The sequence below is a fragment of the Magallana gigas genome, chromosome 1, assembly GCF_963853765.1.
Source record: "Magallana gigas chromosome 1, xbMagGiga1.1, whole genome shotgun sequence".
NCBI classification, from domain to species: Eukaryota; Metazoa; Mollusca; class Bivalvia; order Ostreida; family Ostreidae; genus Magallana; species Magallana gigas.
Window position 1 is genome coordinate 29,302,706 of NC_088853.1, and position 14,981 is coordinate 29,317,686.

Genomic DNA, 14,981 nt, shown 5'->3' on the forward strand with positions numbered 1-14,981 from the left:
AGTTTCTCAAGTTTTGCGAGTTTATATATGCAGTTACTTCTTGTAAACCGACCATTACGTGTTTACAACCTATTCAGCAGTCCACTTGCATACTACCGGTTTATGGAAAATGTGACAGATTATTACGACCACTATTAATATTTATATCAATCAAATCAAAAATTTTATATTGGTGAATATTAAGATATTCATTCTGTGTAAATATCATCATGTGATTAATACTGTGTAATCATATGCTGAATTTGAATAATTAATAACAATAAAACTACTAAATGTGTGAAAACAATACTTAAGACATACTTAAGTCACCTCTACCGACCGCCCAAGTTTTGGGTAAATTGTCTTAGCTAAGCACTCTTTAGTTACGGACTTAAGTCTAAGAATGTACATAAGTCCTACTTAAGCACTGTCTTAGACTTAAGTACCCTTTATGTTACGAGCCTCAGGTGCCTTGAGAATAGGTCTATAATTCGACATTTGTGATGAGTCGTCTTTCTTATATAAAGGTAGAACATTGGCGATTTAAATGTTTTGTTAAACTGTTTATATCGTTCATCTTGGCTGTATATCGTCGTAGCTCAGTGGTTAAGGTACTTCACTTCACCGAGACTTATACTTTTTAAGACACTACGTCACAAGATGGCGATTTAAATTTGTTAAACTGTTTGTATCTATCGATTCAAATGTGTATCGTCATAGCTCAGTGGTTAAAGTATCAGGCTTGTGAACCGCAGGTCATGAGTTCGAATCCGCCTGGCACTTTTGTTTATGTTTACTAGTATCAAGTAATTTTCTGCTGATTTGAGAAACTATTTCACGGTGTAGTGAGGAACCGTAAAGTATTGGGCTTCAGAACAGCAGGTCATGAGTTCGAATCCGCCTGAAGCTTTTGTTTATGTTAACTGAATCAAATTTTTAAAAATGTAATTTTTCATCCAAAATTGCATATTTTTTGGCCTAATAGACTTAAATACTTCTTATCCATTATGATATCTAACATAATCAAGTAATTTTCTGCTGATTTTAGAAAATATTTCACAGTGTAGTGAGCCACCTTAATATTAAAAAGATTCTTTAATAATCTCCAATATATTTTGGAATTATTTTTACTGGAATCAGAAAGATTAAGCTCTAAAATGTTATAATAATTGTCAATAGCATATTTTTTCCATATTGTTTACTTTATTGCGTGATTTTTTAAACTCTTGCATATCTAAAGCGTTTTTAGAATTCATTGCAATCTTCCTAAAACTTTTTTTGTGGTCTTATTTCTCTCCGTAAGGCTGAGTCGAACCATGGTTTATCTTTGGGTCTGATAGTTACAGTTTTTTCGAGAACAAAATTCCTGATATGCAATAAAAATGTTTCTGAAAAATTGATGGCAGCTTGATATACATCAGCGGCCCCCATTATTAATGTTTCTCAATTTGTATGTGTAATAAGCAAATTAAGTTTATCAAATTCTTAAAATGCAGAATAAAAAAAAGAAACATTATGGCCTCAAGTACAATATAGGTCAAGAAACCAAATTCATTGCCATTGGAGAAAAAATGAGAAGGTATAAATAAGTTTGCAAAAGTTATAATACTATTATTTATATAGCAAACCAAAAATGTAGCTATGTAATTTAACCACAACTATTATTTATAACTTAGTTGTACATATAAATATAAATTGTTATCATGCATCTGCAAATATCTACTGTTGGGAACACAGTGCTTAGAATATCACACGTAACAGATTGCACATTGTATCTAAGTTATACCATACATTGTTCACATAGGTTTGAGGTTCAGAACTCGGTGGCGGCGCGATTTTGTGCAGTTCACTGATGGATTTGATCAAATATTAATTTTTGACCATTTTCGGACAGTTTAGTAAAAATTCGTTGGTCCAGAAAGAGTGAACTATACTTTACGCAGGCGTTTGGCAGCTAGGATGATCGTCATCTTTACTGTTCTAGTTCATCCATTGATTATTTTTAAAAAAATTCATTTTGTCAGCAATCATCTTCGCGCTAGCCAAGGGTTTTCAATCTATTCCGCTCCCCATACACCCTAGCGAGTGGACCGAAAACCCAATTATTACGGGATAAAAGTACTTCCTGAATGTCGGTTCTTATACAGACTCAGTTAGTGAAATTTGTTTAGCAAAAATTCCCTGACAGTTTTCCTTTGAGAGAGAGAGAGAGAGAGAGAGATATCTATACCAATGCAAGAAGAATGCTACTGTCGGACACTATCCCTTTTAATATGGACGTCAATATTTTACTCCACAGAGATACATATTTTAATTTATGTTTTATATTATATATATATATATATATATATATTATTAATCATCGGTACATGTATCATATATTTTATTTTGTCTTTTCACATCCTTATAGTTACAACAGTTCCCTATACACTACATGTATATTATCAATGTATATCCTCTGTCCAGGTAATACACATTTGTTAATTATCTTAAAATAATGATAAAATCTACTGAAAGACGTATGAATAGTTTAATAGTATATTATACGTTCCTGATGTATTGAAAATTAAACAAAGCACGAGGTAAAAAGACAATCTTAGTTGTGTAGACCACTACAGCTGAGACATTTTTCTCTCTCAGTTCATTGGTGTATTCTGATTAGCACAAGATCATTGTCAGCGGGATTTCTGCAATGATCGCTACCTTCATAACCCGAATGAATCATCAAAGAAAGCATTTTATTGTTTAGATTAATGTCTTTCTTTTAACTAATTAATATATTGATTATGAAAAGTTAGTAAAATTCACTGATATACTTTAATGTACAATAGTACGTTAGCAAAAAGAAACAGCAAAATCGTCTCCTGTGAGACTTTGAGTCTGACATCATCATGATCATTTCGTGCTGTCCGTGATTTTGCTTAGGTCTCTGTAGGTTTGGACCAATCGACAAACAGGACGTGTCGATATCTGTCCTGTCTGTTTATTGTCAGTTTCAGCCGCTGTAGATTTCGACCAATTGTTTAACGGGACGTGCAGATTTCAGTCTGGCTGTTTCTATAGAGCAATGAATAAAATATAAGTTTCCGTTAGAAATAGAGGAAAAAATACTTGGTGTATGTAAATATAAAAAAAGAAACAACAAGCTAAAAGTTGGGATATGAATTTGGTTGGTCATGTGATCAAATTCACATTTATTTATGTCGGCATGCAACTTAATAATGTTCACATGCTACTTATTCCAATCGACATGCAACTTAGTTATGTTTACATGCTACATGCAACTTAGTTATGTTCACATGCAAGATAAATATGTTGACATGCAACTTAGTTATGTTCACATGCGAGATAAATATGTTGCATATCGTCATTTTTTCCTATTAACATAATTAAGTTGCATGTCGACATAAAGAAATTGCATGTCGACATAAAGAAGTCGCATGCCATCATAATCACATCAATGTATGTGAGGAATAATTGAGATTTTTTATAATTCTATTTTTGATTGCATTTTTCTTGCATGTCAACATAATTATGTTGCAAGTTGACATAACTATCTTGCATGTCAACATGCTTATCTTACATGTCAGCATATTTGATAGAAACATAACTTGCACACAAGGGGCAGAGATGTGCCACCATAGAATATAACTACTTACACACATTAATTCACACTCAGACTCACATACCTGGCCAACACGATTGCATTCATCCTCCGGTGTGACGTTGCGTGAGCTTTAATGCATGTTAAGACCTTTGTGGGTTATATAATAACAGAACTACATGTATACATGTATTGAAAATTATCTTATGCAGTTTTGGCTTGTATAGAAAAAAAATCGTTAAAAAGTGGCAAAGGAAAAATAATAACGATGTTTATTTTTTATACATAAGCCCCTGTGATTAGACAACGTGTTGTTAAAATCGTGGCTGTTCAAACAAAACACCCTTATAGCTCATGCGCGTTGTTTGTAATCGATAGGTACTTCGCGGGTGAGTAAACAACGTGCTGTATACCTAAGGCTAGGGGGAATACCCGGTGAACGCAAAGCCAGGTCAAAGGGCAGTGTCTACAATTTAAACACCGTAAAGACAGTCATAAAAAATGAAACTTAAAAAAAAAATCACTCAGCTAAAAGCCTATCTCTAACGACAGAGTTGAACGGAGTTTTGGCCTAATAATGATAATAAAAACTGAGATAAATGAAGAAACCCCTTCCGTACCTTTCGGGGCATGAGGACTGATAAGACCGATATCGAGGTATTCGCACGGCCGTCTCCGTCGCTTTGAGTTTTGAACTTTCTGTCCAATAATTTGAAATAGTTTGTTATGCCGATTAACAATTTCTACAGGACAACAAACTGAGGCTGGCTTAGTTTCTGTGTCATTTTCTGGCGTATTATTACAGGCCGCGCAAGAGCGCGGGCTGTCTTGATACGGGTTTAGAGATTGTGCATGCGTTTCTGCGGGACTGTTTTCATTCTATATTTAGAGGTCGCGTCATCAAGCTAACACTGTGTGATCAATATTGACCTGATGTACACATTGCTTTTCTTTTAAAATAAATATGATTTTTTTCTTCTTCATGAAAATCATTTATGTTTTATTCGGTTATTTCTTCTTAATCTTAGACCAAGGATTTATGTCTCTGCTTAAAGCTGAGCTGACCTAATTTGCAGTGGAATGGCATGCCACGATAAAAATGTAAACAAGTGGCGTTCCGAGACTCCTCTGAATTTATCGATTTAAAGTTAATATCGGAAAAACCCTGCGCTTTAGAACAAAGACTTCGGTGATTTCCGTATAACTTCGGTGAATTTTCCCGCGTTACATTTCATTCGGAACAATCTTGAGTGGACACCACATGGTCACGGTGAAAAGGAGACGAAGATGAAAATGGTAAGAGGTACTCTTGGTAATATACACCAAGGTTGTAATATTTTTCAGCCATTCAATGGGGTTCAATGTACAGCAATTGCTCTCATTGCGTTGCTATCATTTATGCAATTTTTTCCACATTTTCCCGATCGGATTTCACGAGAGTTTATTGATGGAATCAGTTTTGACGGTAACGATTTGTATAGGGAAATTGTTTCACAACCAGGGGGTCCTATGGGCTATCTTTCGCACAGAGATTTACCAACAAGGGTTGAGCTGTTTGATGGTAATATAGAATTTACTGACGATATGTTTTACGGAACGGTGAACGGGGCATTAAACAATGATGCAGGAGAAATTTCATTTGAGAATGCAATTTACGAGAGTGCGCAAATTTCACCTTTTTTGCTGACAACATTTGGTACCAGTACAGTGTCATTGATTGTTGACATGGTATCGAATAATATATGTATATATGATTCACATCAAAGAAATGTGCAAGGTTTTCAAGATCCTACAGGAAATGCAGTGTTTCTGAGATTTGATAGTTTAAATGAATTGTTTCAATATGTAAATTCAGTATATTGTGGCGTTCGTTTCGATATTACACCTGTCAGGTTATTGTCATTAGATATGCATGCTCATAGGGAAAATTCACAATCTTTGCAAGAAGTTTTGAGTGATGCGAGATTAGAAAAATCTTGCCAAATGCAATCAAACAATGGTTTTCTAGGAAACATTGATCCTGATTTTGAAAAGGAGCCTTCAAGTGCTGACCTTTATGCGAACAACTTTCATAGCTATTGTGTGAAGGGGGGAAAAAGAAAAAGAAGTCAAAAAAGAGAAAAAATTTGTCGAATGTAATAAATGTAGAGAATATCTTGAATAACGAATATGTATCAATTGAAAATAATTTCAACGATTTTCTCAGAGATACTACAAGTGATGGCATTTCAAATATTGCAGAATTTGTTACAGTGTATACCACAAATCAAGAAATAAATTATTTTGAAAGTGATCTTCATGATCAGAATTATGAGGAAATTATAAAAAAGGAGCCAATTTTTCAAGTCAATCGTGTGAAAAATTTTTGTTTGAAAATCAAATCCATATGCTTCGAAACAATGTGACTGTAGCTGATGAGATATTTAACAAAACGTGCACACTGTGTTCATATTGTTTTAGGAGAATACAAAACAATGATATTCCTAGTATATCTATTAAGCATAATAACTTCTTAATAGAACCTGTACCAGACCCAGCAGGCACGCAACGTTGTTTCAACGTTGATTCAACGTTGATATTTAGTCGTGACGTCGTACAACCTTTTTTCAACGTTGAAACAACGTCACATTTCGACGTTGAAATTTCAACGTCGTATTGACGTTGAATCAACGTTTTAAATCAAGTGTTCGAAGGGTTACAAACAATTATATTTTTTTTAATTCTTGTTAATCAAACTATGTGTTATTAAAATAAGATAAATTTATTATTTTGAGATAGGATCTTAAATAAGTCGAAACTTCAACGTCAACACGACGTCTACCTGACGTTGAAAATAAACAATATTACAAGTTGATATATTTTTATTTATAAAATGTCTTAAATTAATCAGTATACATATATATATATATATATATATATATATATATATATATATATATATATATATATATAAGAAACAGTTTAATCTTTTAATATGTATTTAAAATAGGCAAAGATTTCATGTTTACTATTGTATTAATGGGCGGGTAACTCTAGTTCTCAATAATTGAATCAACAGTTTTCATCTGTCTTCCATACGGAGTCACTTAGTAACCTGCCGGACCTTGGCCAATCAACCTATCCAGGGGTTAATAACATCAAAGTCACAGAAAAAGGTGTCCTCAAACTATTGCAAAACCTGAACCCAAACAAGGCTAGTGGACCAGACAACATATCAGCCAGATTTTTGAAAGCAATGGCAACATCAGTGTTTCCTATACTAACCATCATATTCCAATCATCATTAGACCAAGGGAAAGTCCCAGATGATTGGAAAACTGCATATGTCACACCATTATTCAAGAGAGGAGACAAATCCAGAGCATCTAACTACCGTCCAGTGTCTCTAACATCTATATGCTGTAAGACCTTAGAGCATATTGTCCATAGCCATGTCATCAATCACCTGGAGAGAAATAACATCCTCTCAGACCAGCAACATGGTTTTAGGAAGAGACGATCATGTGAAAGTCAACTGATAACAACTATCCATGATCTAGCAAGTAGCCTCGACCAACGCCAACAGGTAGATGCAGTCTTACTTGACTTCAGCAAAGCCTTTGATAAAGTCCCCCACCATCGACTAGCCCTCAAACTGGAGCACTATGGTGTGAGAGGACGGACCCTGGAGTGGATCAGTAGCTTCTTATCTGACAGAAGCCAACAAGTGGTTGTTGATGGAGAGATGTCATCAGCTGCTCCTGTAACATCTGGAGTACCCCAGGGCACAGTGCTTGGTCCACTACTGTTCCTGGTATACATCAATGATCTACCATCCCGAGTCAAATCAACAGCAAGGCTCTTTGCTGATGACTGCTTGCTGTACCGCAGGATAGTTAATGAGGAGGACACAATCACTCTTCAAGAAGACTTAAACCAACTACAAGTATGGGAGTCTGAGTGGCTGATGAGCTTCAACCCAGAGAAATGTGAAGTAATACGCATCACCAACAAAAGGCGTATAATCGAGGCCAATTATTCCATCCATGGCCAAACTTTGCAGTTCACCACCAAAGCAAAGTACCTGGGTGTTACCATCGACAACAAGCTCAACTGGGGACCACATATTAACAACATTACCAGGAAAGCCAACAACACCACTGCTTTCCTGAGTCGCAACCTATCTGGTTGCCCACGGTCCATCAAAGCAACCAGCTATAAGACCCTAGTGAGACCTCAGGTGGAATATGCCTCTACAGTATGGGATCATACCAACAAGACCCACATCAATAAGATAGAGGCGGTACAACGAAGAGCTGCACGATACATCATTGGCGACTATAGCAGGGAGAGCAGCGTAACATCCATGCTCAATCATCTCCATCTTGATACCCTGCAGTCCAGGCGGATAACATCACGAGCCACCATGATGTACAGGATTGTGAATGGATACATCGACATACCATCTAGTCATTTACATCCTGTAAACATCTGTAATACTAGAGGACATACTATGAGGTTCCTACAACCATTTTGCCACTTAAAATGTTATCAGGACTCCTTCTTTCCAGCCGGAGTAGTAATCTGGAACTCACTTTCACCAGCCATAGTGACAGCTGATTCACTCGAGGCCTTCAAAGCCCGAATCAGCCCCAGATCCTACCCATTGTAATAATTGAAGATTTTAACCAGATTTTAACGAGGCCTTCCTCAGCATGATTTTAACCTTTTAATCATGTGCGATAATGCCCAACCTTGGTGCAAGGCACATTACAGGAAGAAGAAGAAGAAGAAGTTCCGGTTCATGACAGGAAGTGTTACGATTAAAGCGCGGGCTTTTAACAAAGTAAACAAAGGAAGACAAAGGAAAAACGAAGAAAGCTACGTACGCGATCTGAGCGGTGCCAGAGGTAAACATAATTATAATTACTGTATTACTGACTCAGAAAAATAATGTTGAGGTTTAAAATATTAAGTAGAATTTATATGTGCAGCACGAATAAAGGCTATTGATGCACAAATTGAACGTGTAAAATTACAGCAAAGGGATTACACAATATTCATGTGATTCTTGTGAAGCTGATTTCAGTTATGCATTATATGCAGATTAATAACTTGGTAGTGTACACGTACGATGCAACTTGCATGTCGATTTATATTTAGATACATAAATTAGTACGTTAAGAAGTAGTATTTAGAGAACAACATATCATGAATTAAAGCCATATTTATATATAGGTCAGATCGGAATCAATAGATAAAACACAAGCGCAGATCTAGAGGTACAGTGCTTTATATTAATAAACCGTTGGGCTGGGGCCAGTGAATTTTTTTTTTATTTGATTAAAAAAAAATAGTGTTCTAGGTTAAATCAACATGTGGTGTTTGGGGCCAGTGATTTTTTTATTTTATAAAAAACAATTTAGTGTTCCGGGTTAAATCAACATGTGGTGTATGGGGTATAAACCAGTGTCTTAAATTGTCATGTATGGCTGGTACAATTAGGTAACTTCATTAATTCAGATGTATCTTTCTTTTTGGTCACTGCATGTGATGTCACAATTAATGAGTAGTTTTTCTGCCACATTGAGCAAATATGGTGTAACTATTAGTCATTTCGCATTTAGCTGTTTAGCGGTATCAAGTTTTACTGATGTGAAATGGTACAAGCTTATCAGAAACAATTGCATCATATAATATAGTAAATATTACTTATAGTTTGAGCTAACAATTAACAGATTTGATGTAGACAGTGCAAGGAATTTAATATAACATGTATGTATATTATATAATAATATATTTTATGATAGAATATTTCAATAAATATTCATAGAAACTTCAGATGGCAGTATATTTCATCTTATATGAGACGATGGAGAAGGACAAATGCTCAAGTAGCAGCCATAATTGAAAGCAAGGAAGACATAGATGAAATTCCAAATCAGTTAGGAGATGGTGAAAACCCGGTCCGAAACGAATTAGATGAGGAAATTATATTGAGAGATTCAGACGACACCTTACATACTGATGAAACTTCAGAATTTGGAGATAATGAAGACTGATACATCTTCCTCTGACTCTTTAGAACCATTTAGTGATGACGATGACACAAATACATGTGATGCAGAGGAAAATGTCTGCCTTGAAAGTGAATTGAGAGAATGGCAGTGTAAACACAAAGTAACCCGAGAAGCTCTAAACCATCTCCTGGATATTCTAAGAAGGCGGGGCCATAGATTACCAAAAGACTTCCGCACACTTATGAAAACCCCTCGCCGGATCAATAGCAGAGAATTGTGTGGAGGTGAATATTTGTACTTTGGAGTTGAAACTGGTCTATTAAAAATTATTTCTCGTCATTTTGCACAATTCTTTGGACTAGGGTTTCACATCAGCTTTAACATTGATGGGGTGCCACCTTTTAAGTCCACATATATTCAGCTTTGGCCCATACTTTGCAGTGTTAAGGGATTTGAACCATTTGTTGTTGCCTTGTTTTGTGGGACTTCAAAACCAGATTCTTTGGACACTTATTTGTCAGATTTTTTAAATGAGTTGAGAGAACTTAAGAGAAATGGCGTAAGTTACAATGATGAAACATTATCAATATGGTTTTCAGCATTTGTTTGTGATGCTCCAGCCAGATCCTTTTTGAAATGTACAAAATCTTTCAATGGATACTATGGTTGTGAAAGGTGTGTAATAAAGGGCAGATGGAACAACCGTGTTATATTTCACTCAGACAGGATACACACTTTGAGAACGGACGAGAAATTTCAGAACTTTGAATACAAGGACCATCAGATAAACCGCTCTCCTTTGCTAGAAATTGGAGTTGAATGTGTTAAAGGATTTCCTTTAGATTATATGCATTTAGTGTGTTTGGGAGTGGTAAAGAGAATTTTATCGTTTCTGAAAAAAGGACCTAGAGAATGCAGGTTGTCACAACAGCAGCTGAATTTACTTTCTAACAACTTGAAAAAACTTAATGGAAAAATGCCGAGGGAATTTGCAAGACAACCAAGATCTTTAGTATACTTAGATAAGTGGAAAGCCACCGAGTTTAGGCAGTGTTTGTTATATACAGGACCATTGGTTTTGAGGTCTGTCTTGAGAGAAGAAGTTTACAGCCATTTTCTGACATTGACAGTAGCTATGTCTATCCTTTTGGACTCTAACCAAACTATTTGCAGTATGCAAGAGAGTTATTACAATATTTTGTGGAACATTCACCAGCCATATATGGAGACACTTTTTCCACCTATAATGTTCACTCTCTCCAGCACTTACCAGATGATGTTCAGCACTTTGGCACTTCATTAAATGAAATTTCGGCCTTCCAGTATGAAAATTATCTATTCAAGTTAAGGAAATACGTTCGAAAATCTCAAAATCCAATAGCCCAGATAGCCAAACGAATGAAAGAAACAGAGACATTTCCCTGTAAACAAATGCCAAACAAGTTGCATATTACAATATCTACCAAGAAAAAGGATAGCTGCTTTCTTCTAAAAAATGGAAAATTTGCCTTTGTGTTAGAGAAGAGAGCAGACAAATGTTTTCTCTGTGATGTGTTTGCACAAACGTCTTTGGAAAACCTGTTCGAAAACCAATGCTCTTCAAAGGTGAATATTCAAAAATTACAAAATATACGCAGTCCAGCCAGGCGAATGTTGCTCGAGTATGATGAGTTTGAGAGGAAAGCAGCTTGTCTACCAGATGGTACGGGGTATGTTATGATCCCTCTGCGCCATGAGATGGAAAGATGGTGATAGAGGTGGTGAGTATGACATGTTTCTGATCGAATACTGCATATTTCTGGCATGAGTATACTAACGTTATTAAAGTTACTCAAGCAATGTGAATGTATTTTATTTGCACCAGCATGTCAATGCAATTAAGTGCACTTGCCAAGTTTACTTAATATTTTATAGCTGATAGTGAACATGCTAGTTTAGTATTTAAATTTGCGTGTAAACAAAGCATTTCATGGTGGAATTAATTATGTGTGAAGATGTTTCATGTTTTTTTAAATTAATTTTTTTAGGTGTTTATAAATGGCGGGGCGCAAAAAATGGTCATGGGCGGTTTGGAGAGAAGGAGACCAGGGAGAAGAATTGGTTATCCCTTATTCTTGGATTGAAGGAAAATTTATTCCATGGCCCAACAGCAGTAGTGCATTAGCTGCACTTAAAGACATGCGAAAGCCCGAGAAGACATGGCAAAAATTCAACCTGATAAAGGTTAAATTTTCCTCTGGTGTGTTATGTATAAAACCACTCACTGGCACTCAGTGTAAAAAAAAACTGTCTTATTTTATATGTATGTTTTTAGAAAACTGTGAGTTAATTTGACTGTTTACCTTTTTTACAAGCTGAATTTTACTTTTAGATAGCAAGAAAGAATGTGATCAATATGATTACACGACAACTGGTGAAACGACTGAGGAGGAAAGTGATATTGAGGAGGAAATGATGCCCAAGAGAAGACCCAAAAAGAGGATCTTTTCTGACTTCATATTAGGTGAAAAACACTGCTTATCAAACACTTATTTGTTTTGCATATGGAAGTTGGCATATGTTTGATTAATTACACAAAAACAAGTGTATATTTTTTATTTTGATATTTGATTATGTTTTTGATAATATTACATGTTCATGTAATATAACAAACAAATTAAACATGAAAGCACTGAATTGGGTATATGTTTATTTATTATATATTATTTAATTCCAGACGGTGTTGAAAGCACTGAGGAGGAATCGTGTGGGACAGGTACATTTCTACATGTATAGAACATACAAATGCAGATCAGATCAAAAAAGTGTATAAATTCTGATATCACAAAAGAGAATTTGTATTTGTTAAAAAAAATTAAATTTATTTTCACAACAGGATCCACTGAAAAACACAAAAAAAGAATAGAATTACCACCGCCACCACCTCTTCCATGTACGTATCATGTCTAAATTTTATTTTCTTAAAAGGGAGAATCATTTAACGTTGGTGTATGAGTGGTACACTTTTCTTCTACATTTGAATTGATCTCATTAATATATTTGATGTTATGTAATGTGAACCTCACAAAGTAAAATATTTTTATAAATATATTTTGCATTATTAGCCTTGGCAGCAAGAAGATTTAATAGTGATGGATCAAGGTCGCCTCCAAGATCTGACATAGTTCATCAAAGGTCACAGTCTCCTGCATCGACAAACAGATCCAATCAAAGATCAGTTTCATCATCAAGATCGAACACATCTGAACAAAGATCAAGGTCACCAGCAACATCCAATAGATCCGGCCAAAGATCAAGGTCACCAGCAACATCCAATAGATCCGGCCAAAGATCAAGGTCACCAGCAACATCCAATAGATCCGGCCAAAGATCAAGGTCACCAGCAACATCCAATAGATCCGGCCAAAGATCAAGGTCACCAGCAACATCCAATAGACCCGGCCACAGATCAAGGTCACCAGCAACATCCAATAGATCCGACCAAAGATGAAGGTCACCTGCAACTGCATGGTCCAATAGATGTCATCAACAATCAATATCCCCTGCAGGATCAAACAGATCGGAACAAAGATCAAGGTCACATGGAAGTTACAGCAGATCAAGGTCACCTTCATGGTTCAATACCCCTCGACAAAGATCAAGATCACCCACAAGAGCTGACAGATCTTTTCAACATTCAAGGTCACCTTCAGCTGAAAGGTCCAGCAGATCTCATCGAAGATCAAGGACACCTACAAGATCTGAAAGATCCAATCAAAGTTTTAATTCAGGATCACTTAGATCTACGCAGTCATTATCAACATCTGGGAGACCTAGTAAAACAGGCAGTCTGACAATTTTTCCACTTACAGAAGAAAGTAAGTAACTCATAGAATATATTCTTTGTTCACAAGAATGTTGATGGGTAATTGTATTTCATGACATAATTTATCATACTTTTTATTGTAATTATTGTTAATTACTTCAGCAGGCAAATGAGATAAAAAAGAAATTGATGGATTTTTTTCAAAAACAGAATTTCAAAGGAAGACCATCTTTTTGCTGACGGAAATCAGGGACCTGCTACAAAATAGTCAGAGAACGGAGGCCCATTCACAACTTCCAGGAAGCGAGTTTAATTTCTCTGTTGTAGATACATTAGATGACTTAAATTCAGTGGAAAGAAGTTTAGAGGACAAAGATTTTAGAACAAAAATGGTATGTCTGTGAATTCAATATTTCATCTTATACTTTTGGCACATTTTTATTATAAACAAAGAGAAGAAATTTACACATATAATTTATTTTTCAAGTTAAATTTACTGAATTTTTTTGCATGTAGAAGACAATGTTGATGAAAGTTGGAGGTATGGATGAGGCAGATGGAGTGAAGAAATGCATGCAAAGGTAAATATTGAAATACAAAGAAAAGTTTGAGGGGGGGGGGGGGTGATTAAAACATGCTTTCTCAATTCTCATTTTTTTTCTTAACAGGTGTCTGTCAAATGCCATGATGGCAGGAATGAACTGAAGAGGAAACAAGGGAAAGGCTGCCTTCTGCAAAACCATTCTGTATGCTGTGATAAAAGGTAGTTGCAACATTTTATTAAATATATCACTAGAATAAACAATAATCCTCTATAAGGTTCATAATTTACATATGCATAAAATGTTTTAATAACACTCGTTTACTAAATGTTTATGATTTTTGATTAATTTCAGAATGTGTTCTTGCCAACTTTCCTAGGGCAACGGAAAGTAACATTGACTTGGTAATAGGAAAATACCTGAAGTATGCCCCTGAAAGAGCTGGGGGAGGTGGCCGAAAAGAGAAAAATGACGCTTAAGCATTTTGTTTTGAAAAGTGTTCTAGAAAAAAATGTATACAGTTAAATATCATAAATAATGCTTGTCAAAGTTTAAAAAACAACGTGATTCTATAAATTTTTGTTTTTGAATTGACATTAAATTTTGACTCATCCAGACTTGTATTTATGAATTGAATAATGTTTATATATATATATATATATATATATATATATATATATATATATATATATATATATATATATATTTAACAGTGGATAATTAAACATTGTCAATTGTATTATTCATTTCTTAAGTCAAAACGTAAAATGTTAATAAGGGAAGTACGAAATGGCAATTGTACTCAAAGTTATTAATAACGACATAATTTTGACCCTATATAAGCATCTACAATCAACTTTGCAATAAGCTTTAAGAAACATTCTTTCAAAACCTACTTTCAACCTTATTTCAACGTCATATCAACGTCATAAGTTGACGTTGAATCAACGTCAGATTTCAACGTCAGATCAATTAACAAATCCAAACAAATTTCAACGTTATTTCAACGTCAAAATGTGACGTTGAATCAACGTTGAATCAACGTTGATGTG

The 14,981-nt window shown here is 35.1% G+C and overlaps 2 protein-coding genes across 2 annotated transcripts; both read left to right on the top strand.

Moving 5' to 3' along the window:
- Positions 1-8,361: 8,361 nt before the first annotated feature.
- LOC117685808 (uncharacterized) lies at positions 8,362-11,334 on the top strand. Its single transcript, XM_066085819.1, has 3 exons — positions 8,362-8,472; positions 9,396-10,754; positions 11,102-11,334. The coding sequence occupies exons 2-3, from the start codon at positions 9,590-9,592 to the stop codon at positions 11,332-11,334; spliced, it is 1,398 nt and encodes a 465-aa protein (XP_065941891.1). The 5' UTR covers positions 8,362-8,472; positions 9,396-9,589.
- Positions 10,753-14,544, top strand: LOC105325790 (zinc finger Ran-binding domain-containing protein 2). Its single transcript, XM_066065760.1, has 10 exons — positions 10,753-11,342; positions 11,610-11,821; positions 11,954-12,085; positions 12,299-12,337; positions 12,458-12,514; positions 12,687-13,439; positions 13,598-13,779; positions 13,904-13,968; positions 14,056-14,150; positions 14,284-14,544. The coding sequence occupies exons 2-6, from the start codon at positions 11,620-11,622 to the stop codon at positions 13,070-13,072; spliced, it is 816 nt and encodes a 271-aa protein (XP_065921832.1). The 5' UTR covers positions 10,753-11,342; positions 11,610-11,619; the 3' UTR covers positions 13,073-13,439; positions 13,598-13,779; positions 13,904-13,968; positions 14,056-14,150; positions 14,284-14,544.
- Positions 14,545-14,981: the final 437 nt, after the last annotated feature.

Excerpts from the sequence above, each read along its gene's own strand:
- LOC105325790 (XM_066065760.1), top strand. The coding sequence starts at position 11,620 with ATGGCGGGGCGCAAAAAATGGTCATGGGCGGTTTGGAGAGAAGGAGAC. Across the intron at positions 12,086-12,298 it reads CTTTTCTGACTTCATATTAG|ACGGTGTTGAAAGCACTGAG; the intron begins GTGAAAAACACT and ends ATTTAATTCCAG. Across the intron at positions 12,338-12,457 it reads GGAGGAATCGTGTGGGACAG|GATCCACTGAAAAACACAAA; the intron begins GTACATTTCTAC and ends TTTTCACAACAG.
- LOC117685808 (XM_066085819.1), top strand. The coding sequence starts at position 9,590 with ATGAAACTTCAGAATTTGGAGATAATGAAGACTGATACATCTTCCTCT. Across the intron at positions 10,755-11,101 it reads CTCTAACCAAACTATTTGCA|AGAAGAGAGCAGACAAATGT; the intron begins GTATGCAAGAGA and ends CCTTTGTGTTAG.